Source organism: Vitis vinifera, chromosome 18 (assembly GCF_030704535.1).
Source record: "Vitis vinifera cultivar Pinot Noir 40024 chromosome 18, ASM3070453v1".
NCBI lineage: Eukaryota > Viridiplantae > Streptophyta > Magnoliopsida > Vitales > Vitaceae > Vitis > Vitis vinifera.
The window spans coordinates 451,950-476,043 of NC_081822.1; the positions used below are offsets into that span (position 1 = coordinate 451,950).

At 37.6% G+C, this 24,094-nt stretch overlaps 1 protein-coding gene across 3 annotated transcripts; it reads left to right on the forward strand.

Annotated features, from left to right (window-relative positions):
* The first annotated feature begins 482 nt into the window (after positions 1–482).
* Positions 483–22,948, forward strand: LOC100265075 (AT-rich interactive domain-containing protein 6). Of its 3 annotated transcripts, none has more exons than XM_010665721.3 (14): positions 483–1,154; positions 1,354–1,783; positions 1,908–2,041; positions 2,129–2,168; positions 17,306–17,358; positions 17,721–17,766; positions 18,884–18,976; positions 20,143–20,265; positions 20,363–20,414; positions 20,506–20,575; positions 21,320–21,386; positions 21,488–21,538; positions 22,154–22,246; positions 22,522–22,948. In XM_010665721.3, exons 2-14 carry the CDS (start codon positions 1,355–1,357, stop codon positions 22,624–22,626), a joined length of 1,356 nt encoding a protein of 451 aa, XP_010664023.1. In that variant the 5' UTR covers positions 483–1,154; position 1,354; the 3' UTR covers positions 22,627–22,948. The 3 variants fall into 3 exon arrangements, with proteins under 3 accessions (XP_010664023.1, XP_010664024.1, XP_019072249.1); XM_010665722.3 differs by having other exon boundaries at positions 483–939; XM_019216704.2 differs by having other exon boundaries at positions 483–1,783.
* The last annotated feature ends 1,146 nt before the right edge of the window (positions 22,949–24,094 follow it).

Here is a 24,094-nt window from a genome sequence, read left to right on the forward strand (position 1 = left end):
TAATGGACAAGTAAATTTCAACCTGGAAACCTTTTAAAACAATGATCAATGCAGGGGGAATTTAAACTAACAATGATCATGAAATATTGTCAATCTAAATTATATTTTTTCTGATGATAATAAGGCCCAAGATCTAGATTGGTTGTTTCTTAAGAAGAATTATTTTTTTTGTTAATTTCAAGGAAGAAAAGAAAATACATGTTTTCTGAAGGAAAAAGAGAAAACATTTTCTTTCTCTGGTTATTCGTTGAGAGAGAAAAGAGACTTCTCACAAAGAGTATAAATTTTATTTTAATAATGAAAGTTTCTGGATAGTTTTAAAACTCCAATAAACTGCTTTCGCATTTTCTCATTTATTTGAGTTGGGTCGGGTCAGCCCATTTGGGCACCCAAACCCAACTCCAACATTTTTTCAATAAAAATATGGCTACACCTACTCAGATATATAAATTTTTATTACATTTTTATAGACAGACCTCGAGGGTAGGTCATAAAGTCCGTTTTGGGTGAAGCGGACAAAACCTGGAAAGGAAAATTGCAATGGAGGGGCATTTTGGAGATTCATGCAAAAGAGTTCGTCCAGGTGGACAGATGTCGAGTGGCAAAGGACTTTAGGAGGGCGGAAGCAGAGAAGCAGAAGCAGTGGCCGCCGTGGGTTGTGTCGACCGGCGGGATAAGGAAAGTCCTTTTTCTGAAACCGCCCTCTCCCATTACTCCACTTGTACTCTCCCTTATTTGCGTTAATTTCTATGTATAGCCTCTAAACCCAGACCCATTCTCTCCTAATTATCACATTTTTACCCTCCCACCCCGTCTCCTTTCCCTCCCGAACCCAAAAGCCCTACTACCTCTCCCTGCGCGCCCCTCATTGCTGCTCCTTTCCATCTCTCTCTCTCTCTCTCTCTCTTTTTTTTTTTCCAATTCCTGCCTCATTCTCAGGCAAGCCTCATATACTCTCCACCCATCTCTCCCAACAATTTTGTTTCTTGCTTTTGTTTTTCGTTTATTTGGGTGTTGGTAGGATCTGCCTGGGTGATTCCGTTTGTTGTCATCTGGGTTCTTTGAGATGTTTAAATTTTTGGGTGGGTGAGCTTCGTTTTGGGTTTTGATGCGCATTTGAGAAACGAGAACGCGGGTTCTTTTTTTATTATCTGGTATACTTTTCGCATCTTGTGTTTTGAAATTTAGGGTTTCATTTCTCAGACGAGGTTGTGAGTGATTTTCAAAAAAGAGCGCATGTCGTTTTCGTGAACAATCCGTTTACTTTATTATTTATATTGTTTTTAAAAAATGATTTGTACGAGAATCGTATAGTAATGTATAGCGTAATATAATATTACGTTTGGAGTGTAGAATGGATATAGGCGAGATGGAGGATGGCCAAAAGATGGAGCGAGAGTCGGATATCAACCTGATTGATGCCAAAATCGGAGAACAAGAGCCTCCTCCCTCGGCGGAGGATAAAGACCCCGGTGAGAATGTGCAATCCCCTCCTCCTCCCCCCTCGGCTAAGGATGAAAACCCTGGTGAGAATTTGAAATCGGCTCCTTCTCAGGCAGCCTCTGATGTTAAGAGTGATGAATCACCCATTACCGATCATCCAACCGATGTTAAAACCATTGCTGAGGTTGAAACCAATGTTGATGCTTCTGGTGTTAATGATAATGCCCCGAGAGCAAATGAGCTTGAAGCTGTGACACCCCAGCCACTAGCAAAGTCTGCTATTGCAAAAGATGAAGATGGGAGTGAAGGGGAGTTGAAGAATGAGTTCAATGATAAAGCGGTAATTTTAGCAAAAATTTTAAAAAAGGTTTTAAAGAATTAGGGTAAATAATGGAGCAGGGAAGTTGACAGAGACCCAGTTAATCTGGAGGTTTTTGAACATTTGTTTCTTGTTTGAATTGTAGGTTGCTGATGCCATCGAATTGGGGACAGGTGAGGAGGTTGCCGATTTTGCTAAGGAGGTGGAGAGTTTCTATAGGGAGCATTCCCTGGATTTTAAACACCCCAAGTTTTACGGAGAGCCATTAGATTTGCTAAAGTAAGTTTCTGGTTTGGATTATGTATCTTGCATAGTGGTTGGTTTTGGGCATGGGCTAATTTTCTCATGCTTGCAATGAGGTTTTAGGTTATGGAAAGCTGTAACTAGATTGGGAGGCTATGATCAGGTATTATACATGTTTCTCCTTATGTTTTTGGTTATTATTACTTTTTACATATTCGCTATGGTGTTACAGGTATCATCATATATTTCAAGTTAATCTCATTGTAACAACTACTGGGCATTGATGAGTAAAAGCTTAAACTAGTTCATATTTTATTGTTGTGTATGTTCATATGATTAGAGTTTGGAAAATTCTAAGAGGTGCATGGGATAGGATTAAACTTATTTAGGCTTGTATGTAGTAACTCACAAAATAAATTGTTCAGTCAATTGCAAATTTGTATTAACAATTCTTGGATTTGTTTTGGAAGTTTCTTGAATTTGATGAATGACCATAGCTGTAACTTCTTAATTGAGTGAATATTTTTCTTGTAAGAGAGATATGATATCTTTTTGTAGAGTAAAACCCATGATAATATTGAGCTTGCTAGTTGTAAGCAAAAATCTTAGAGTTTGTTAGAGCAAACTCTCAATTGCATAGTTATTCTCCCTTCAAAAAAACCATGTGACTTTTAACCAGTTAAAAATCCTTATCACAATTAATTCCAGTTGATGTCTTATTTTGAAAAGTCCACTCATGAATCATTACAGGCTAAGTGTTTGATGTGACATGTGAGCTCTGTTGTGGCCAACCAATTACAAAGTGTCACATATTCAAGATAGTTCTACTCTAACATGACACTTGATGCACCTTACCTCTTGGCTCCAATGCATGGATAGGTCCATATTCTTCTTATACTATAGTGCTACAACATTTGGATGCGGATGTCTATCTCCAAGTACATCCCTGAGTCAATTGAATGCTCATGGAATATAGATGCTTGCTCGTGGCGAAAGGTGAAGGGATCTCAAACACACTATCCCATGTTAAAAGTGACACCATGTACTGATTATTTCACTCTTATTACACGAAAGCATGAATGTTTCCTTTGAAATAGTTGTGGCTGGACGATCTCATATATTTTCCTCAAAGGTGTTACCATTAACACAATGTCCTGATGTTAATACGTTTGCCCAAGTTCGGAGCAGGGTTCAAGGGGCCTAAAATAGACTTGAGCATGCAGAGTTGGCCCTCCCACTCTTGTGCACTTTGAGTTGGTTTTGGAGACTTGGTTTGGTAATTAGAGCTGGAGGCTTATTGAGGCGGCGTTGACATGCATTGATCTTGTTTTGGTTTGAATGAAAAAAGAGTAGGGATCATTGTGTCTTTTTGACATGCTTCATCTTTAGAGACTTCTATGTCAACATGGAATAGTTAATGAGGAAATTACCTATTTGGAGCACTAAAAAAAACTCAATTTCCAATTTTCCCACCAATAGAAAGGGAAGAAATTTGCTGCTATCCTAAAATTCTATTATTGATTCTACTACTATTCTCTTTAATCCATCTCACTTCGTACTTCTCTCTACTTTCCCCTTGAACTTGTGACACCTTACCATCCCACATACCTGACCTTCTATGGTTAAGAACTGTGCATAAACAATCTCAAACCTTAAATTGATGCAATCCCAACCATCAATTAAGACCCCATTTGGATAAGATATAACTACATTAATTAGGAGGGATGAGACTACATAAATCAAGCTATGAGGGATCTTGATATTTAATCAGCTGGCTTTCTGTGAGTTTGTGGCTTGGGTAAGATTTTGTAGTTGAAAGTTTAATTGTTTTTCTCAGGTAAAAACCTTTGAGTAAATAAGGGATTTGGGCTTTGTGTGAGCAATTAGGAAAGTTACTCAAGATACAGTGTGAAAGTTGCTTTCCCTGCATCAGTGAATTCCCCATGTGGGATGATGGTCCAGATTCAAGCCTGTCAACATAAAGTATCATTGTTTTCTGGTTTTTTTTCCATGCAAGAGGATGACATTTTTGGTGCCAAAAACAACATTCATCATACATTGAACAGTTATTGAAACATGCTTTTTCTATGTAATTTTCATTTGCCCACCATTCCCACCATACAAGTATGTATATACATAAATAGGAAATTAAACTTCTGTCAAAGCCAAAATTTGAAAACAATACTGTTGCAATCCTTGTCTGCAATTCAAACCTCTGCGTCAATGTGTAATACGAAGAATAAATGATTCCCTTTGAGTCTTCAGAATTACAAACAATGTGCAACGTGCAAATGATGTATCTTATCATTAATGTTATTATTGCCTTAGTGGATCATTGTGGCACATAATTAGGCCCAAGTACTTGATATCTTTTGAAAATAGTAAGCTTATGTGGGATTTCTACTAGATCTAGATAATATGTATGTAATAAAAGAATATATATAGATGCACAAGGTCTAATAAATGTTCTTAATGAAAAAAGTTGGTAATTTTAACAGGAAACATTTAATGAAGAAATAGGGAGTATACAAGGGCGCTTTTGATACAATTTTTTTTTACCTATAAAAAAAAACGGAAATAGGGAAGTATACAAGGAAAGAGAGTGATTTTTGGGAACAAATGTCGCATGCTAGGTCTAAATCTCATCTACGGCGAGGAAATGGCCTTCCACATATTTAGGGTTATCATTTAGTCCTTCATTTAAGTTTGTGTCAATTTGGGATTTAGTTGAGGAAAGGTTCAATTGAAAGTTAACTTGCTAGAGAAGAAGACTCATCTTGTGAGGTGGTGAGTTGTTTGTTTAGATAAATGAAAGGAAGGTTTAGGTATTTGAAGGCACTTATCTAAACAAACAACTCACCACCTCACAAGCTTTACTTGGGATTGAGTCAAATGACTTTGGAAGTATGTGGAAGAGCGAGACCATTTATGGAGAAGCATGGATGGAAATAAATTTGGGGAGGTGGAAAGTGGTTGGATCTCAAAGAAAAGAAAGAAGGTGTTTAGCGTGGGCATTTGCGAAACAATTAGAAGAGGTTGAAATGATTTCATATCTTGCATGACCACTATGGTGATGGGACAGGAACACATTCTGGTTTGATACACGGAATGGAAATCACCCTTTGAAGAACTTGTTCCCATCTTTGTTTGGTATTACATCTCAAAGAGAAGTTTGGTTAGCTGACTTTTGGGAAGAACTAGTCATAGACATCGGTTTCTCATTTTGGAGAGAAATTTCCTAGACACAATGGAGATGGAGATAGTTCAAGGTCTTATACGGCTTATCCATTCTTCTGAGGGTAGATTGTTCATATAAATTGGACTGGAAGTTAGTAAAGAACAAAAGATTCTCAGTTAAATCATTTTATAGCTTCTTGAATATGGAGTGGGGCTTCTTTTCTGTAATGGAGGTTTAAGGACCTATGGCACCTACTAAAGTCAACTTCTTTATTTGGGAGTTGGTTTAGGTGAAAATTATTATGTTGGATCAACTTAAGAAACAAGAATGTCCTGAACCTACTTGGTGTTTCCTCTATAAGAATGATGAGGGGTCAACACATCATATTATGTTCATTGTAGAATGCCTCACAATTTGTGGCATTTGATATTTTCTTTGTTTGGCATTTCCTAATGCTTCCTAGTTGGTCAAGGAGTTATTATTAGGTTGGCATGGCAATCTATAGGGAAGAAAGGGATGAAATTCTGGAGGTTAGCTCCTCTTTGCTTTATATGGTTTTTATTGAAACGGTGGAATAAAATATGTTTGAGAGTGTGGGAAGCTTAAACTTGGTGAGGAGAAACTCCTTTATAAATTCTTTGTATTCTTAGTCTAATTAGGTTTCCTAATACTATGTGAGTATCATTCTTGGTTTTGTAGACTCTTTTGGTTGGAGCTAAGATCTTCTTGTTGTTTGTCTTTGGTGCTCTCTATATTTACATATTGTGTGCTTGGGTTGTGCTCCTTTTTTTTTTGTTAGGCATTTTTACAAATTCTCTCTTTGTATATTAAAAAAATAAAGAGATCATGCTATCGCTAATCCGTTCCATTTAGATCATGGAAAATTTGAGGAATGGGACGAGTGAAAGAGTATATGGAGGAAAAGTGAAAGAAAATAAAAAATAGGTATATGCTTAAATTTTTTCTCCCATCATTCTCTAATTTTATTCCTTTTTTACATAGAGAACAGAGAATTTGAATAATGAATAATTTTTAAATAGTTTTCATTATATTTTATTTTATGTTTTATTTTCCTTTGTATTCTCCATGGACCATGGTAGATGAAACAAGAGTTTGAGATTCCTTCCTGTATTTTTTTTTTTTTTCATTTCATTTCCTACTACTCTGAGAGCCAAGCACAGTGTAAATGTAAATATAACTGAATTTCCATTAGAATTTGATTAAACCCTTTTTATGCTTTTTGTCTTCACAAAGAGGAGGAGATATTATGAACCTATAAGAGAATCAATAAATTAAACCTTTTGCGAAGTAAACGTACATTTTCCCAGATCAAGTCTTCTGTTTTTCAGATTGCCATGTTTGTGCCGTTTTGTGCTGACGATATCAAAATACACCTACTAACTAGTGACTCTTATTGAGGAGACTATATTTATATTACAAAATTTTGGTTGATCACTGTCTTAAGCATCCAAGATTTATGTTCCTGTTGAGTGTTTTCTAGTATTCTGAACTTTGAATTGTCAGAAGGATCTTATTATACTAGGGAGCTAAGCTTTCTCTAGAAGATCATTGAGATGTGAACCAATTATGAGATGGTAGATTGATTATGAACTGCAAGTCTGCACCTTTTGGTATTTATTATTTAAAACCAGCGGTGTATGTGCGATCAAAAAAATCCTAAGACTATCAAAATTAAGTAAATTTGTTCTGATCTTTTGATAGTCTAAGCATTCTTTGTTCATGATAAATGAAAATTGGTCTTTTCGATTAAAAAAAGGGGGAAAAATAGATCTAAAAAAAGTTGGGAGTGTGAAATGGATTTATAACCTCGCTAATCGCACAATTCTTTAATGTCCATTTCAGCCACAGAGTTGAATCATATATGAACTCTCATGGCATATTATTTTGCTTGTTATTGTCATATGGTTAGTCATCTTTCATAAGGATACGCATCCTTTTCAGGATGTATACTATGTTGGATATATCTTATGCTTAATTCAATTGTTTGATTTCACAATTGAAAAAAAATTAAAATTATGAAGTTCTGTTTGATAAGTATTTGACTTTTGGTTCCTTGACAAATTTACTTATTTATTTGATCCATGAAATCAAGAAACAGATGTGAAATAGTAACCTTATGTTTAAAGGCATGAAAGAATTGTGCCTTAAGGCACAACTTCATAGTTTTATAAGATTTCAGTAGGTTAACAAATGAACTAGGTGGTTTTTGATTCAGCTATTTTAGGATTTCTTCAAACTGATTTACTAAATTAAGTTTGTAACTCTAACCTTGCTTGTTAAAAGTAGTATTCTCAAGCAACAATAGAATAACTCAAGTAGCCTTATGAATATGTCAATTCCCCGGTCAATATTTTGATTCCCAGGCATTTAAAGTTGCCAAAACCTTTTAAATTGTAAAAATAACATTTGCCTTGTCATAGAAAGGCATCATAACTTTTAGAAAGAAGTGCCTTGAGCTATTAACAGATGCTGCTGTGGCAAATTAATGCTTGCCGCACACCTATCAATGGGTACAAACTTCTCTTTGCTCTTTTGACTTATTGAAAACATATATTTGGAGACTTATGTGCATAAGTGAAGTTTCAATGTTTTTGTTTGATTTTGCGGAGCGGGTCAGGTCTTGTAGAGTGTTAAGGTGTTTTTTGTGTGTTTTCTTTCGAGGCCTTGCTTTAAGTGCTCCTTGTATATGTCTTGTGTACTCTGGTGTACCTTTTTCTATTACAAATTTATGCATACCTATCTTTACCTATTAAAAAAATAAATATTTGGAGATTTATGAGTGCATGGCTTTCTAACTTTTAATGCTATAATTTAATGCCACTCAATGAGTGTGTTTCAAATTGAGGTTGATTTTCCATAGTTGTTTAAAGGTGCACCTATGCACGCCTAGACCAAAGGCATAGTGACTCCTAGTTTTAATACCTTTGTTGCACCTTGGGTGTGCCTTGTGCCTTTTAGAACTATGTGATTTGCTTATAACTCATTAAATTGAGCTCAAACAAGAATGCTCAAGCTAAAGAGGACATTAAGCTCAACTTGAGCTCTTCCCAATTTCATCTAAGTCAAGCTTGAAAGCACTATACTCAACTGGGTTTAATTTATTAAACCTTGCCTCTTACTTTCATTACTTAAAGTGTTAGATGCTTATGGAGCACCAACACTAAGTTTAAGGATCCCTTTATGACGGGAGTTTGCATCTCGTGTGTGTGTGTCTTTGTGGATATGATGTTATGTTTATGCTTTCCCTAACTAGATGACTAAAATGCTCATACATGTAAATTTTATTGATGTTAAGCTTGACGAAATAAATTTAAGTTAGTAGGTAATGGGTCAACAACATGTATAAAGCTAACACTCTTCCTCACTTGTGGCTTAAACATGCAAATAAAGAGCCAATAATGAATCATAAAGAAATAAATAGGGGAATAAATAAATAGACAATCAAACTCAAGACCTCTAGGAATTAGAGCTATTGTAACAGGTTAAACTTCCATTTTTTCTTTTAATCAAAAACACAATTCTCTATACAAAATTTAATAACAAAGATGGATAAGTGTATGATAATTCAAAGAGTCAAATCTAGTTGTAATTCACAGTGGTATAAAATTTCTTAAAAGGGAAATCATATGTCTAATTTCACTTTTGCTAATGCATCTACCACATGATTGCCTAAGAGAGGAACTCAAGAGAAGGAACGTCCTAACTTTGAAGAAATATCAATATTTTGGTTCAACCACCCATCAAACTTCTAGGTCCTTTTTTTAGTTGCTCATAATAAGATAATAACATAATCCATAGTTGTTAACTCGTAAAACGTATCATGTGTCGTCTTTCTACTTTTTAATAGTACAATCCAGAGTTGTTAACTTGTAAAGCATATCGTGTATTGTCTTTCTAGTTTTCCATATCACAATTGTAGCGTTTATCATAAGTCTTTTTCTATATAGTAAAAAATAAATAGAAAAAATATTCATATATGTGAATATATATTAGAACTATAAAGCATGGAGTACTTTATAACCAATTTTATGAAAGATAGTGGGATTAGATACTAAACTATATCATGCCATATGAAAACATTAAATTCAATTTAACAAAATATGACTTCGATGTATATGTTCATCACATCAAGACTTTATAACCAATTTTTAGATATGTTTTTTAGTTTTCCACCAGGGTTGCCTAGTTGGTTAGGGTGACACTGGAAAGTGTGGTCCTAGTAAGGACATATGGTACTGGGTTCGAATCCTTCCATTGATGATATCTTGAATTTACTTGGTGCTGTTTATTGCGGGGCGGTCAGCACCCCGAGGATTGGGTCCCCATGGAGAGTCCTAAGGGCTTGGCCATGCAAACCTATGGAAAGTTCTTCGGTTATCTAAAAAAAAAAAAAATAGAAAAAGATACGCTTTTTAGTTCCAAATTATAACTAAGCATGTGCACTCATGTGTGTTTTTGGTGTATGTATGTATGTATGTTTGCATATATTTCTTTGTGTTATCTTCAAAGTTCCTACTTTTTATATTCGTCATCATTCCTCCTCTATTGAAAAGGAAATTAAATAATAATAATATTATTATTATTATTATTATTATTATGTTATGTAAAAGTTTTTATTTACTAATTACCATAATTTTCAATGTTAACATTCAAATCATTCAAATGAAATTTTTTTTTACTCGACTTTAAATGTGGCCTTTGATAGTAAAAATGTAGTTTTTCATGTTGGATTTTTTTTTTAATCTTTTTCTCACTTTTATTATCAATTCCTAACCTTTCTTTACATTTCAAACAATTAATATAATAATTTCTTTTAATTAAAAAATTATGAATTTGATTTTTTTTAAATTATGCAAAATAGTTGAAGATGTATGTATCGTTATATTATTGTATCATGTATCATTTTTTTTTTTTTTTTTTTGATAGGTAAAAGGTATTCTATTAAAAAAGAGACACCAAGAAGGCGACTCAAGATATACAAACCTATACACCCTCCATCAAGAAAAAGCTAAACGAACATAAAGTCCCAACATACAATCCTAATTAGCGCCCATCCAATCAATAAAATTAGCTATAGTTAAGGGGCAATCAATTATAAACAATTTTGTTTCAGCCCAAAGAGAAAAAATAAAGGAGTATTTCAATATTTGAATAGACACCATATCATCCTTGAAAGCCAAACAATTCCTCGCCTTCCAAACCGTCCAAAAAATGTGCAGAGGAGCCGCTCTCCACACCTTCTTACGCTTTTTGCCCACAAAAGATCCATGCCAGCTTAGAAGGGTTTCCTTAACAGAACAAGGCAACACCCAAGATACCCCCAAAATAGTAAAAAGAAGATCCCATAAGGCCCTTGTTCTTGAGCAATGAAGAAGGAGATGGTCTATGGTCTCCTCATTCTCAAGACACAAAAAACATCTATTTGCCAAAGCCCATCCTCTTTTCTGCATCTTGTCCAAGGTTAGTGCTTTGCCCCATGTAGCCTCCCATGCAAAAAAACTAATCTTAGGCTGCACATTCGCATTCCAAATAAGGCTTGAAGGAAATCGAGGCGAACCCCCCGCCTCAATAGCCAAGTATAAAGATTTAACCGAGAATTTCCCACTCTTAGTTTCAGTCCAGGATACCCTGTCCTCCACATCTTCAATAACTCTGCTATGATGTAACCGCTCCATAAAACTTGACGCTTCCTCTACCTCCCAATCATTGAAAGCTCTTACAAAGCAAGGATTCCATCCCCCCCAACCCCCCTCCGCCAAAGAATCCCAAACATTTGCCACACTTTCTTCCTTATCATTAGGTAAAGCAAATAGAGACGGGAAGGACGAACACAAAGGAGAATCCCCACACCATTTATCCCTCCAAAACCTCACCCTCCTTCCATTACCAACAATGAAGACCAACCTATTGCTCACTAATTCCCAGTTCATCCGTATCCCTTTCCACAACCCCAAGCCATGAGCCTCTCTCACTTCCCGAGAGGACCATCCCCCTCTCTCTTCTCCATATTTCCCTCTAATCACTTGATTCCATAAAGCTTCTCTTTCATTAGCGAACCGCCAATTCCATTTAGCAAGAAGAGCCTTGTTGAGAATTGATAGGTTTTTTACCCCTAAGCCCCCTTTCTTCTTACTTAAGCACACCACTTCCCATCTTACAAGATGAGGCTTTTGCTCTAAATTCCCCCCACCCCAAAGGAAATCCCTTTGAATCTTTTCTAGTCTCTGTCTGACTACACTCGGTAAACACAACAAAGACATAAGATAGATTGGTAAGTTCGATAACGTGCTTCGAATTAAAGTTGCCCTCCCTCCCTTGGATAAGTATTGTCTCTTCCACATTCCTAGCCTTTTACGGAATCGATCCTCCACTCCATCCCAAACTGATGTTAATTTGAATGAAGCCCCCAAGGGCATCCCCAAATATGTGGACGGCAAGCTACCCACTTTGCAACCAAACTCCCAAGCGAGTTCATCCATATTCTCTACCCTTCCGACTGGAATGAGTTCACTTTTGTCCAAATTTATCCTCAACCCCGAAGCGGCTTCAAACCACATAAGCAACCAACTAAGATGAGTCAAGTGGTCTTGAGACGGCTTACAAAATACCAGAGTATCATCGGCGAACAATAAATGGGATATAAGGGCCCCTTCTTCACTCCTCCCCTTGACCCTGCACCTCGATAAATAGCCTCCCTCTACAGCCCTTTGGAGAAAAGCACTAAAGACCTCCATTGCTATGACAAATAAATAAGGGGAGAGGGGATCACCCTGCCTCAATCCCTTTGAGCTTTGGAAAAATCCTGTAGGGGTTCCATTGACCAACACAGAAAAACTTGCAGTGGAGATGCACCATTTTATCCACCTGATCCATTTCTCCCCAAAACCCATTTTCTGCATAACTGTGAGAATAAATGTCCAATCCACATTATCATAGGCCTTCTCTATGTCCAACTTGCACAAGATGGCACACTCATTATTTTTCAAAGTCGAATCAATGGCTTCATTGGCTATCAACACTGCATCTAGGATTTGTCTTCCTTCCACAAACGCCCCTTGGGCCTTGGAAATCACCTTTCCAACCACCTTTTTTAGCCTATTGGCTAAGACCTTGGCCAACCACTTATATAAGCTTCCCACCAAGCTTATAGGCCTAAAATCCCCCAAATCTTCAACTCCCACTTTTTTTGGAATTAAGACCAAAAAAGTTGCATTTAGGCTCTTAACAAACTTCCCATTTTCATAGAATTCCTTGAAAAAACACAACACATTCGCCTTCACGAAATCCCAAGCAAATTGCCAGAAAGCCATAGAAAGTCCATCTGGCCCCGGAGCTTTATCCCCATTACAACTCAACAATGCATTGAACACCTCCTCTTCCGTGAACGGGCTCTCCAAAGTGTTAGCATCCAACTGATCCAAAGTCTCTAACTGCAGCCCGGATATAGAAGGACGCCAATCCCCCGAACTGGACAGCAGTACCTTAAAAGCATTGCCAATCCCTTCCCTAATCTCATTCTCCTCTATGCACCAAGCTCCATTAATCTTGATTCTGTCCACGTTATTCCTCCTCCTGTGGGCATTAGCCATTTTGTGGAAGTAACCTGTATTTCTATCCCCCTCTCTCAGCCACACTTCCCTAGATTTTTGCCTCCAACCGATTTCTTCAAGTAAAACCCATTTTTTATAGTCTTCCCTCGCTTCTTTCCTAGCTTCCAGCTCTTCCAAGTTCAGTCTGCTAATTTTCTCCCTTGCATCCCAGATCTGTACCTGCTCCAAAGCAGCATTTTTTCTGAGCTCAATCCTGCCAAATGAGTCTCTATTCCACTCCTTCAGCTTAACCTTCAGAACTTTTATTTTTTCAGCCATAATAAAGCTTGCTGATCCATTGAAACTAACCCCCTCCCACCAAGACTTCATAAGCTCCTTAACACCTTCCACTTTCAACCACATGTTTTCAAATCTAAAAGGGGAAGGGGCTCTTCTCCCACCCCCTACATCCAGCAGAACGGGGAAATGATCAGAGACTGGCCTTGGAAGGATACACTGCCTCACGTCACCAAAGTGGTTGTCCCAACCCTCATTAAACAAGAACCTATCCAGCCTTGAAAATGTCTGATTATTCACCCCTCCGTTCCACGTAAAAGGGCCCCCGACTAAAGGCACGTCCTTTAACTCTAAGTCTTCAATGATTTCTGAGAACCTTCTCATGTTCGAATTCATTCTCCCCCCTCTATTGCGCTCTTCAGGACTTAGGATGGCATTAAAGTCCCCTGCAACACACCATGGCCCATTCCAGAGCCCCTTAATGGCCCCCAACTCCTCCCAAAAACTCTCCCTTTCTCTCCTCAATGTTGGGCCATATACCCCTATGAACATCCACATGAATCCGTCCTCACTGTTCTTGAAAATACAGGAAATGGAAAACACCCCTCTTTGAATATCAACCAAATCCAATACCCTGTTGTCCCAAAACACCACTATACCACCAGCTGCCCCTCTTGAGTCCACTGCCCCCCATTCAAGATATCTTCCCACCCCTAGGCTCCTGATTATCCCCTTTGACATGTCTTGGATCTTAGTTTCCTGAAGGCAAACCAGGTCCACCTTCTGCTTCTTTATCAATGCTTTTATAACCTTCCTCTTGTCACAATTATTGGCCCCTCTTACATTCCAAGTGAGCATCCGGAACCTCATTTAGACCTGCACGAGTTTTCCCCTTCTTCTCCTCCTCCTTCTCCAATATAGTTCACTGTCCATTCCAATTTCCTCAATTCTCTTTCAAATTTTGAAGACTTCAGCTTTTTCCTTTTTCTACCATCCACTTGTCCTTTCTGAATCTTCCTTTCTTTCATTCTTTTTAGTAATAACAGGATTTCCCCTTCAAATCCCTCCGTCGGCATTCCAATATAGCGGCTAAACTTAGCCAAACTGTTGGATTGCCAACAAGGTTCCTCCTCTTCTTCCCTCTCCTCCATATTCTCATGAATGGTCCTATCCGTAACCCCCTCCGATTTCTCTCCGAAGACCCCGGCTTCCATCCCCGCAATTTCCAATACCTCGGCCTCCCTCCCATCCGCCCATATCATTCTTAAAGGGCCCATAACTTCTCCCCCAACTTCATCCGAGCTACTACTGTGATTTATTACCCCAGCCATGGCTACGCTTTCCCCGCGTCGAACAGAAGGAGTAGAATAAAGAGATTTTTCCCGCTTCCCCAACAAAGATAAAGAACGGTAAAATTGATCTGAGTACCTGGACGTCTCCTCTCGCAAGGCTTCGTTGGTGAACTCTGTGATATTGACTGCCGGTGATCGCGACCCCATCTGAGAGGCTATCATTTCCCCCTCAAGCTCTCCACTGTCGCCCATTTCCCTGTCGGGAGCCCTAGCCTCTCTGGATCGGGCCAACTCCGTCGCAGTTTCTTTATGGAGTGAAGATTTGGGCCGACCCATTCCCATTAAGTCATTTTGGCCTTCAGTCACTTGGCCCTTTCCTGCGGGCCTTCGCCCCAAGTCCACCCCCATTTGCCGGCCCAGCGAAAAGCTATTCTCAGGCCCGCGAACAGTTTTCTTCCCCCACGCTATTTGCTGGCCATCTGAGGACCCGACACCATCTGCTGCTTTTTCCGACATCGCTGCAGAGATCGCAGCTGCCTTGCTGCATCCCCCTTCACCACTTTCACACGGCACGTCCACTTTTGCAGGTTCTCCATGCGTCCGTACCTTCGTCATTTTGAACCCAGCGCATGAGTCTCCTTCTCCTTCATCCCTAACCTTTCGCTCGTTGCCCATCTCGTTTTTGGTCGCCGGAATCACTGCCGTCAACCCTGGTTTCACCTCCCACCATAGCTGTATTGAATAACAGATGGACCCGACTGCCACTTGCAGTGAACTCGGCCACTCTAAGCCTTCCGATCTCACTAGTAGTCTGGCCCATTTCAATTCCTTAAATTTTGCAGTGTCTTCGTCCACTGCGATGAACCCCCCACAAGCGTCACCGATTTTTCTGAGAATCTCCTGACTCCAAAAATGCAATGGCATTCCCACAACTCTTACCCAAATACTCTTATCCCTCTCGTCATTATGAGAACACCCCACCTTTGGATCCCACCTTTCCAAGTTCAAGAATGATTCCTTAAACCTCCGGTGTCCTCTTAACAACACCTTTTCTGCCTCTTCTTTAGTCTCAAATTCTATTAACAACAGAGAGCCTCCCAACCTCGAAAACTTCACCCCTCCTTTAGTATTCCACACCGATCTCCCCCACCTTTCGAAAGCTTGCATATCTGGTTCCATCATTGAGGGTTGTCCCCATCTTCCCACCAAACACCGTCCCAGATATTTCCTTTCATTTGACACTTCGTCCTCCCCTAGTTGAAGCCACACTGCCTCTCCTAGCTTTTTCCCTCTTGCATTCACCGCTTCAGCATAGGATTTTTTGTCTTTCCTCACAGATTCCCCATTTGTACACCCTTTCCCATAAAATGCAGCAGTTTCTTTGGACTTTTTCCAAGACGCAACTCCAAGAAAGCGAAGTTTTTCGGCCAACAAGACCCACCCTCCCAATACACCTTTTCCTTCTGGAAACACTAAACAAAATCTCTTTAATTTCGAGTCAACCACAGAGCATAAAATATACCTACCAGCCTCGTTTGCACGGATCTCCAACTTATACCTTCTTCCTCCATCTTCCCAACTTTTAACATGACCTTGCATAAACACACCCCTGCAACAAGCCTCCACTCCTTCCAATAAGCAACACAAGCTGAGGCTTCCAAATCTAATCCATGAGGTAAAACCTCTGCTTCTTTCCACAATAATACCCTTAAGTCTCTCCCCAGCCACCTCCGCCGTGATTTCATAAGACTTTGATTCTACAGCAAACCAACATCTGCCTCCTCTCTTAGTAGACATTTTTCATCTCTTATTTATCATCTTGTTTGATTTGTGTTTCCGCCACAACCTGGTGTTCATGGACTAAATAAATTAAATTGAAAGGAGGAGAGAAAGTTGAAGAAATATGAATAAGGCTAAAGAGAGTATACACGAAGTATACCAAGATACAAAGGATGTATCATGTATCATATTGTATATCCTATCCTATACTAGTTAGACGATCTAGTTCGTCAATTTCTTGCTCCAAAAGGTTACAACAAAAGTTAAAATTCCAGGATATAGACATGGAGAATGAAACTAGAATTGAAGAAAATAATAGCATTTCTCAACCCTACTCTATATGTTTGAAAATGGCTCGGTAAGAGATTTATAACCTAACCAAAGATCTCCCAAGAAGCAAATTTTTGTACCATCCCCCCACAATAATGAGTGAAATGCAAATAATATGTGTAAGTTTGTGCAATAGCCTCTAAGGGCATTTATATGACCACCAAACAACACAATTGGCATCCCATCTATTAGAATTTGACCTGTAGATATTCAAGATGACCTTGTGCCATAAAGCATCACTCTCCCTAAGGAACCTCCATAACTACTTTCCTAGAAGGCCTCTATTCCTCGAGGTTAAACTACCAAACTCAAAATCTCGAGTTATTAGGTAATAGAGCAAACAGTGTATAGTAAGCTAACAAACACCCTTGACTTGTAATAGATGTCTGTTTTTTTTTTTTTTGAATGCTTAACATCATGGTTTTCATACTCTTTGATACATTTGAATAATCTTAAATAATATTTTTAGTAAGCAAAGAGCCACTTTTTTCCTCTCTCTGTATTAGAAAAAATGGAAGAGGGGTGGGTGTGGTGCTGCTGCTGGTTTGGATTTCATCTTGGTTTTTGTCAAACACTTGTTTCCATATTGTTAGACCCCAAAGTTCCATGTCCTCTTGGAGAATACGAGAAACTTAAAGCTGCATTTTGACTCTCATTATTTATGATTTTTTGTGGGAATATTTAACTTTGATATCGCATATTCAGGCCTTGTTACAAAAATTTTAGCGTATGAAACTGTAACAATGTGATCCACTTAAGTTTCTATAGGTTTTACAATAAGGTTTCCATTATACAATTGTTTTGCAGTTTCCAAAATTACTACCGAAGATAAAGCCTCTGTCTGACCTATATATTTGCTCTATGGTATCTGTAGGTGACTGCATCCAAGTTGTGGCGACAAGTGGGAGACTCTTTCCATCCCCCCAAGTAAGGAATAGCATAGTTGTTGATTGCTAACATAGGAAGTTGTGATGGTTTTTTCTCTTGAAATTCTTCAAAACTTTTGGTTTATAAGTTGCAGACAACATAGTTTATCATTTTTTTTCCTATTGCAATTGTTTAACATCTTTTAGTTTGTAATTAATAAATGGAGCTAATTAACATTTATAAATGTCACTCCAAGTCTCCATTGTATAGATATTGGGAGTCATATGCTCTCTGTGAAGATTGATCCCAAGATCTAACTCAATTCATGGTCATTTAAATCCAATATAATCCCATAGCCAACATAGTACTGTGGTATTCTGGCTTTATCCAATTCTTTCTCTCTCTCTCTCTCTCTCTCTCAGGACCTGCACTACAGTCTCTTGGACATTCCGCATTTTCTATGAGAAGGTAATGCTTGTTTGCTAAATTGTTTCCCCCTTTTTGAATTTTTGTGTTTTATTCTTGGGCTTCAAATAGTTGCATGCTATTTGTTTGTGAAGATGGGATCTGTGTTTTCATGATTTAGGGATCTTGTTTCTTAGGTGATACTTGATTAGTTGGATAAAGCTTAAGTGAAGTTGGCAATGACACATTATTTATTTTAATGCTTTATGGTTCTCATCTACAAAGAAGATTTTATTTTGAATCCTTTACAGTAGATTTCATTTGTTTTTTTTTCTTTTTGAGATGGCTGCTTTTTTGTCACCTCTTTTTAATATTTATCAATATATTGGATACTATGTGGCCATTATTTTTGTAGAATCTTCTTGTTCATAATGTCGATTTCATCTTTTTGTCAGCCTACTTAATAACCATGGAGGACATGGATGTTTGAGTTCAAGTGAGCATGTAAATTTTTGTACTTCTCATTTTAGAAATGACTTCATTTCCATTGAAAACATGTGTTTGGATGATATGGACATTAAAAATTGAATTAATTTCTGTGGCATCCAAATACCCCACCATAGACCTAATAGCTTGAAGCTTGAGATATATTTACTGAAAAAAGGAAATGTCTGAGGCACATGGGCAGCAGTGCCTGTTTAGCAGTATGTTTCAAGAAATCAGACATGCTATTCAGCTGTTTTTTGTGCATGCCATGTTGCTGTTTTTGACTGGTTATAAATTGTAACAATAATGACTCTCCTCAAAGACGCACTGTTACTACAGTGATTTGCTGGATTGTCGCAGTTTTGTTGCTGTAGTATAGGCACAACCTGACCCTTTATTAAAATATTATTTTGGCACTGGGTGATATGATGCTATGCTCATGTATGATTGGTTTCATATTGTGCATTTCTCATGTCAAAACATGGGTGATATGACTTAATAGTATTACTTGCAACCATGTTTAATTTTTTTATAGCTTTGTCAACTGCTTTAGGCTGTTTTATTATTATTATTTATGTGCCTACTTTAACTTTGTATCATATCAAGTGCTATTCTGTCATCCCATATCTTCGTCATTGGATTGAATAAGTAGCCCGTGTGTCAGCTGTTCCCTGATTTTCTTCAGTTTGTCTAGGCACTTCTGGAATATGAAAGGCATAAAAGGAACAGGGGTGAGCTTCAACCCTCGTCTGTACCCATCTCTGAAACAAAAACTGAAGAAAAAGAGGTAAAATTCATTTAATTCTTAATATTGTGGTTGTTTGATGGATTTGGATTAGGATTTATTTTATTAATATTAAGCAATGTTCTTGTTATGCCCACATGGACAGTATGTGACGTAGGAAAAAGTCTGAACTGAGGCTCAATAATTTTGTAAGATTCTTACTTGAGTTCAAGGTTAAGTGCATGCTTGTTTGCAGGATAGAGCTTATAATCTGAGAATGTGTGTTTCCTTTATTTCAGATTCCATACCTTGGTGAGATGTCTGTCTTACTGGGTTTGACATGTGGTAGTCTTGAGTGGAAGTACAACTTCCTTTGCGGTTTCCTGTTTCTTCAAAATCTTCTTGTTTCTTGCTCATTTAAAAACACAGAAATCTGATGGAGTAAAAGGAAGGAAAAGTTTATCAATCTATTGTTAGGTGCTCGGCACAGTGGCGGAGTGCTTAAATAGAGAATATAAGATCTGGGATGCAACAGGAATCTTACTTGTTCACTAAAAGGTGAACTTCTGGGAAACCATGGAGTTCAATTGCTAGGTGAAGAACTAAGTAGAATTTTAATATCAGGTGGAGAGTACAGAATATGTGTGTGTACATATTTTAAAATTTTTATCAAGAACAAGATGGAGATTGCTGTAGATATTTTAAGAAACCCGTCAGAAAAGAGATAAAGATTACATCAAATTAAAAATTGTAAACTTCCATGGAAGAGAAGTAGAGAATTTAGTTTGCTTCTATTGCTGGAGTTACCTTCTTGAGTTTGCTTTGATCTGTGATTTACAGAATATGGAAAGCTGCATGAATTTTCATGGTTTATACGTATATATGATTTTTCCCTGTTACATGGATTATGGGTATGTGTCTTGATTTCTGGTTTATTTTGCATCACATTTTTAGATGCAAAAGAGATATTCATACAGCTGGACTTGGAATTTATTTGCATCTACACATGGATTTGCAATTTTGTCCCATCTACAGTAATGAATGGTTGTGTGGGACCCATATTGCTGATATGCCATCTTGATTTTTTAAATCAGTAACATAAGAAATGCATGATAACTTAATTAAAACTAAAAGTAGTTTTTTTTTTTTTTTTTCTGGAATTATGCTCTCTCTCACACACACACACACCCATGGGCACACATCCATCTATGATTGGGCTTTCTGTGCAGGGAAGTGGTTACCAAGCTTCAGGAACAGGCAGGGCACGAAGGGATGCTGCAGCTCGTGCTATGCAGGGTTGGCATGTTCAGCGTCTCTTTGGATATGGTGAGGTTGGTGAGCCAATTATCAAGGTCTGTTGACACTGGAGTCCATTTCATTCATATTGATGTTGTTACTTTTGTTTTGGTGGTAAAACTCATTCTAGTGATGTGTTGATTCTTTTCATAGGATAAGAGCTTCAATTCTGCACAAAAGCGTGAAAGACCACTCAAAAGCATTGGTATTCTTCTTTATGGTTTAACTTCTCCAAAAGTACTAACCTGCCTACCTTGCTTCTCAAAATTATTTCTCAATTGGTATTTGGTTTGTAGACTCAGGTTTACATAAACACAAGAAACCAACTCTTATGGAGGATGTCGAAAAAGCTGAAGCAGCTAAGCAGTTGAGATCCATGACCGTTTCTATATTTAGTTTATTATTCTTTTTATTCTAGGTTCTTGTTTCTCTATCTTCTACATTTGTTCACAAGTTGCAGAGATCATTTGGTTGACAAGTGCATACTGGACCATTATTAAGGATTTTTTTGTTTCCATAATAACTTATCTTTATGATATTGCCAATTGAATCACTTTTTAAATTTTTTTTTTATCAATAATGACCACAACTAAAATAGTTACTTACTGGATCTCTTGTGATGTGCATTTTAGTACATATATTTTTACTTAGTGTATCAAAAAGAAATATATTACTTGCTGGGTCTTACAATGACCATTATTGATATATATATTTTTTTGTTGATATTTTATTGATATTTTATTTGCTGGATTTCTTTTCAAGTGCCTTTTATTGTAGTTGAAGTGAGAAAAACCATACTGGAATTGCTTGTGCCAATCCGAAGCCTAGTTAGATTTTTACCCCATGTTCTTTGAGCACATTTGATAACCTAATGGTATAGTGCAAGCTCCTTGCTGCAGTGCACATCCCTTTGCTCTTGAAACTGGGCTGAAGTGGGTTTTTTTCTTTCTTTCATTTTTTTTTTAAATTAACTAAAGATTTACTAAATGTGGTTTATGCCCATCATTAAAAAAATAGATTAAAACTCTGCATGTGTTTTTTTTGTTCATAAAAGAAGACAACTTTTTCTGTTACTTTTGAAGAAAGGCTAAATAGGTTTTGGTCTTCCAGGCTGGATGCTACAGTTGCTGATGTTGGAGCTCCTGCTGATTGGGTGAAGATCAATGTGCGGGAAACTGTAAGTTTGTTAAAACCATACTGTCATAGATAACTAGTCAACTGCTGGATAGTTTATTTGTTCCATTAGAGTTCTTACTAGCTTTCCCATCTCCTGCACAGAAAGATTGCTTCGAGGTATATGCTCTAGTCCCTGGGCTTCTGCGTGAGGAGGTAAGCAACTCTTGCTAAACTCTTTTGTTTCTCTCTTTTTGTTCTGTCACCTCCCTGTGGTGCCCTTGATTTTTCCTGGAGCTGATTTTGATATGACATAACTGGTAGCCGGTTTTGGCAGGGGGTTATTGGTGCAGTTACAATAATTATAGTCATATTACATAGCAGCTAGAGACCCTGTGTAGAAGATTTAATTTGGCCTATTTCAGTATAATCATTGTTATGGCCCTTGAGATCTTGCATTTCTTTGAAACCATTGAAAGATAATATTGTTTATATCCATAAGCTCTTCATATTTTACTTGGAAAATCCCCAAAAAGAGGATGTTTGCAATCCATTGATGTTGCCTGCTTTCCATGTGCATGATAATCTTTCCTATTCTCATTACAAAAATGGACTACTCGCTGCCTTTTTGTAATTGGACAAATACAAAGTCTGATAACTAGTTCCGGCATATTCAGTAATATTTTGTATGACCCTACTTCCTTTTGGTACGTACATCCTTGACCCATTTGCCATAATTGGGGAACACTTAAAAACTTTACGTAATTCGATAACGAAATTTTTTTCAACTTTAATGATGGTGTCGATGACCACATTCATTGGTGGATGCAGGTGCGGGTTCAATCTGATCCAGCTGGACGCCTAGTCATAACGGGTCAGCCAGAGCAGGTTGACAATCCTTGGGGGATAAAACCCTTCAAAAAGGTACGTCTTTGACCTTTTTTTATAACTGGTTGGAATATAAATCACTCACTGTATACTACTAGGGTTTGTCCTTGGCTTGGTAGTCTGTGGTCATTGGTGAGGACTGATGACAAAAAATAAGAATTAGGCTCTTGACTTTGTAGCACCTATTTGGACCCGGAAAGGTCTCAAATTTTCCCAAATGAGCTGCCCCCAATGCTTTTCTTGTGCTGTGCACCATAAGTATTTATCCCACTGCTATGATATTAATCAGTTCATTTGGGCGTTGTTTTCAGGTGGTGAGCTTACCTGCAAGAATTGATCCACTGCAGACATCTGCTGTTGTTAGCTTGCACGGCCGACTCTATGTTCGAGTGCCTTTTGAGAAGGGATCAGGTTGATCCGTCTTGCTGTTCCAGGCCCATTTAACCATTTTCTTCAGGGAAATTTTGAAAGGGATCAACCCATTAGGCTCAAATTTGGACCCAAAGACTAGCCCCTTAAATCAGTGCAAGCTATCCTAACTCATTGACCCCACCTACTTGGGTATTTCTGCATTTTACAGATTAGTTTTAGGGTACTTTGAATTTGTAAAACTAGAAGTACCTTTAGACCTCCACCATTAAGGAGGGTCTTTTGGCTGAACCCAGTAGCTGTTTCTTGTCGTTTAATAGAAGGGTTTATCCTTTAAATCAGAGATGAACTTTGGATCATCCTTTGTTACATTCTGTGCCTTATTTCTTTAAGTTAAAACACATTTATTTATTTCATTGCATTCTGGTCTTCCTGCTTTTTCAGGAGGATTACCTACCAGTTGATACTTGACCAATTAGTCGGGGTTGTTTTTCCTCGATTTTGATTTGCATCTCTGTCAAATCAAAATGGGATCCCAATCTTTTTCTTCACCATATTCAAACTTAGGCCAATCTGGATCATCACTCTACCTGCCTATTCCTCAGCTAAGGAACAACCCTGCCCTAGCTCCTGATACCTAGAACTGAGAATATGACAAAAGGACCCAGTTTATTTCTTTGATTCAAAAGACATATTAGTTTTGGCTTCAATTTTCTTCGTTACTTTTTTTTTTCCCACCATTTTGATTTAAACTAGTTTATATGGCGGATGAACAATTTTGTTTTCCTCTATCCCTCTCCAGCGGATAGCTTTATGTAATGTACATGATGCTGTGGACTAGAACGAACAGATGGTGGATAGACATCAATTCAATCTAGGATTTTCTCATTATTTTAATTGAAAGTCGTTAATACGGCAAATGAATAATTTTTTTTCTCTATCCCTCTGTATTAGAACGAATATTTATTTTTTTAAACATTTATTTTATTTAATTTTTAGAATAGAAAATGGCTTTAACTTAAAAGTATTTTTTGATAAAATTATTTTGAAAATAGGCTATTTTTTGGATTTGACTCAGAAAAACAAGTTATTAAAATGTTTGGGTTTTTTTTTCTTATATAAAATGTTATGAAATATTATTAAAAATGTGGATAATATTTTAGAAATTTTACGTTTTAGACAGAATGAGAAAATTGTTCTTCATGTTTGAATTCTTAGCGCAGAATTTACTTAAAAAAACGATTGAGTTGGAGAACATTTTTGGAAAACGATGCGAAAGAGGCCCAAAAAAGGAAGACGACGTTTTGGCTTTTTCTGTGTCTCATTGCCTGGTAAACGCTGCCGTATTGGCCAGTATGGGTAGAAGCGTGGTCGTTTCACCACTCTCTTTCCCTCTTTTGGAAAGTGGAAACCTTCAAATTTGAAAACTTAGACCATGGCCACCACGGCCCCACCCAATGCCGGCCATTCTAGCCACCTAACAAACTCTTGGTTTTATGCATATCACAGCTATTG

Coding starts and splice junctions, on each gene's coding strand:
- LOC100265075 (XM_019216704.2), top strand. CDS start 1,355: ATGGATATAGGCGAGATGGAGGATGGCCAAAAGATGGAGCGAGAGTCG. Junction 17,767..18,883: donor TCCGCATTTTCTATGAGAAG/GTAATGCTTGTT, acceptor CAGTTTGTCTAG/GCACTTCTGGAATATGAAAG. Junction 20,576..21,319: donor AAAGCTGAAGCAGCTAAGCA/GTTGAGATCCAT, acceptor TTGGTCTTCCAG/GCTGGATGCTACAGTTGCTG.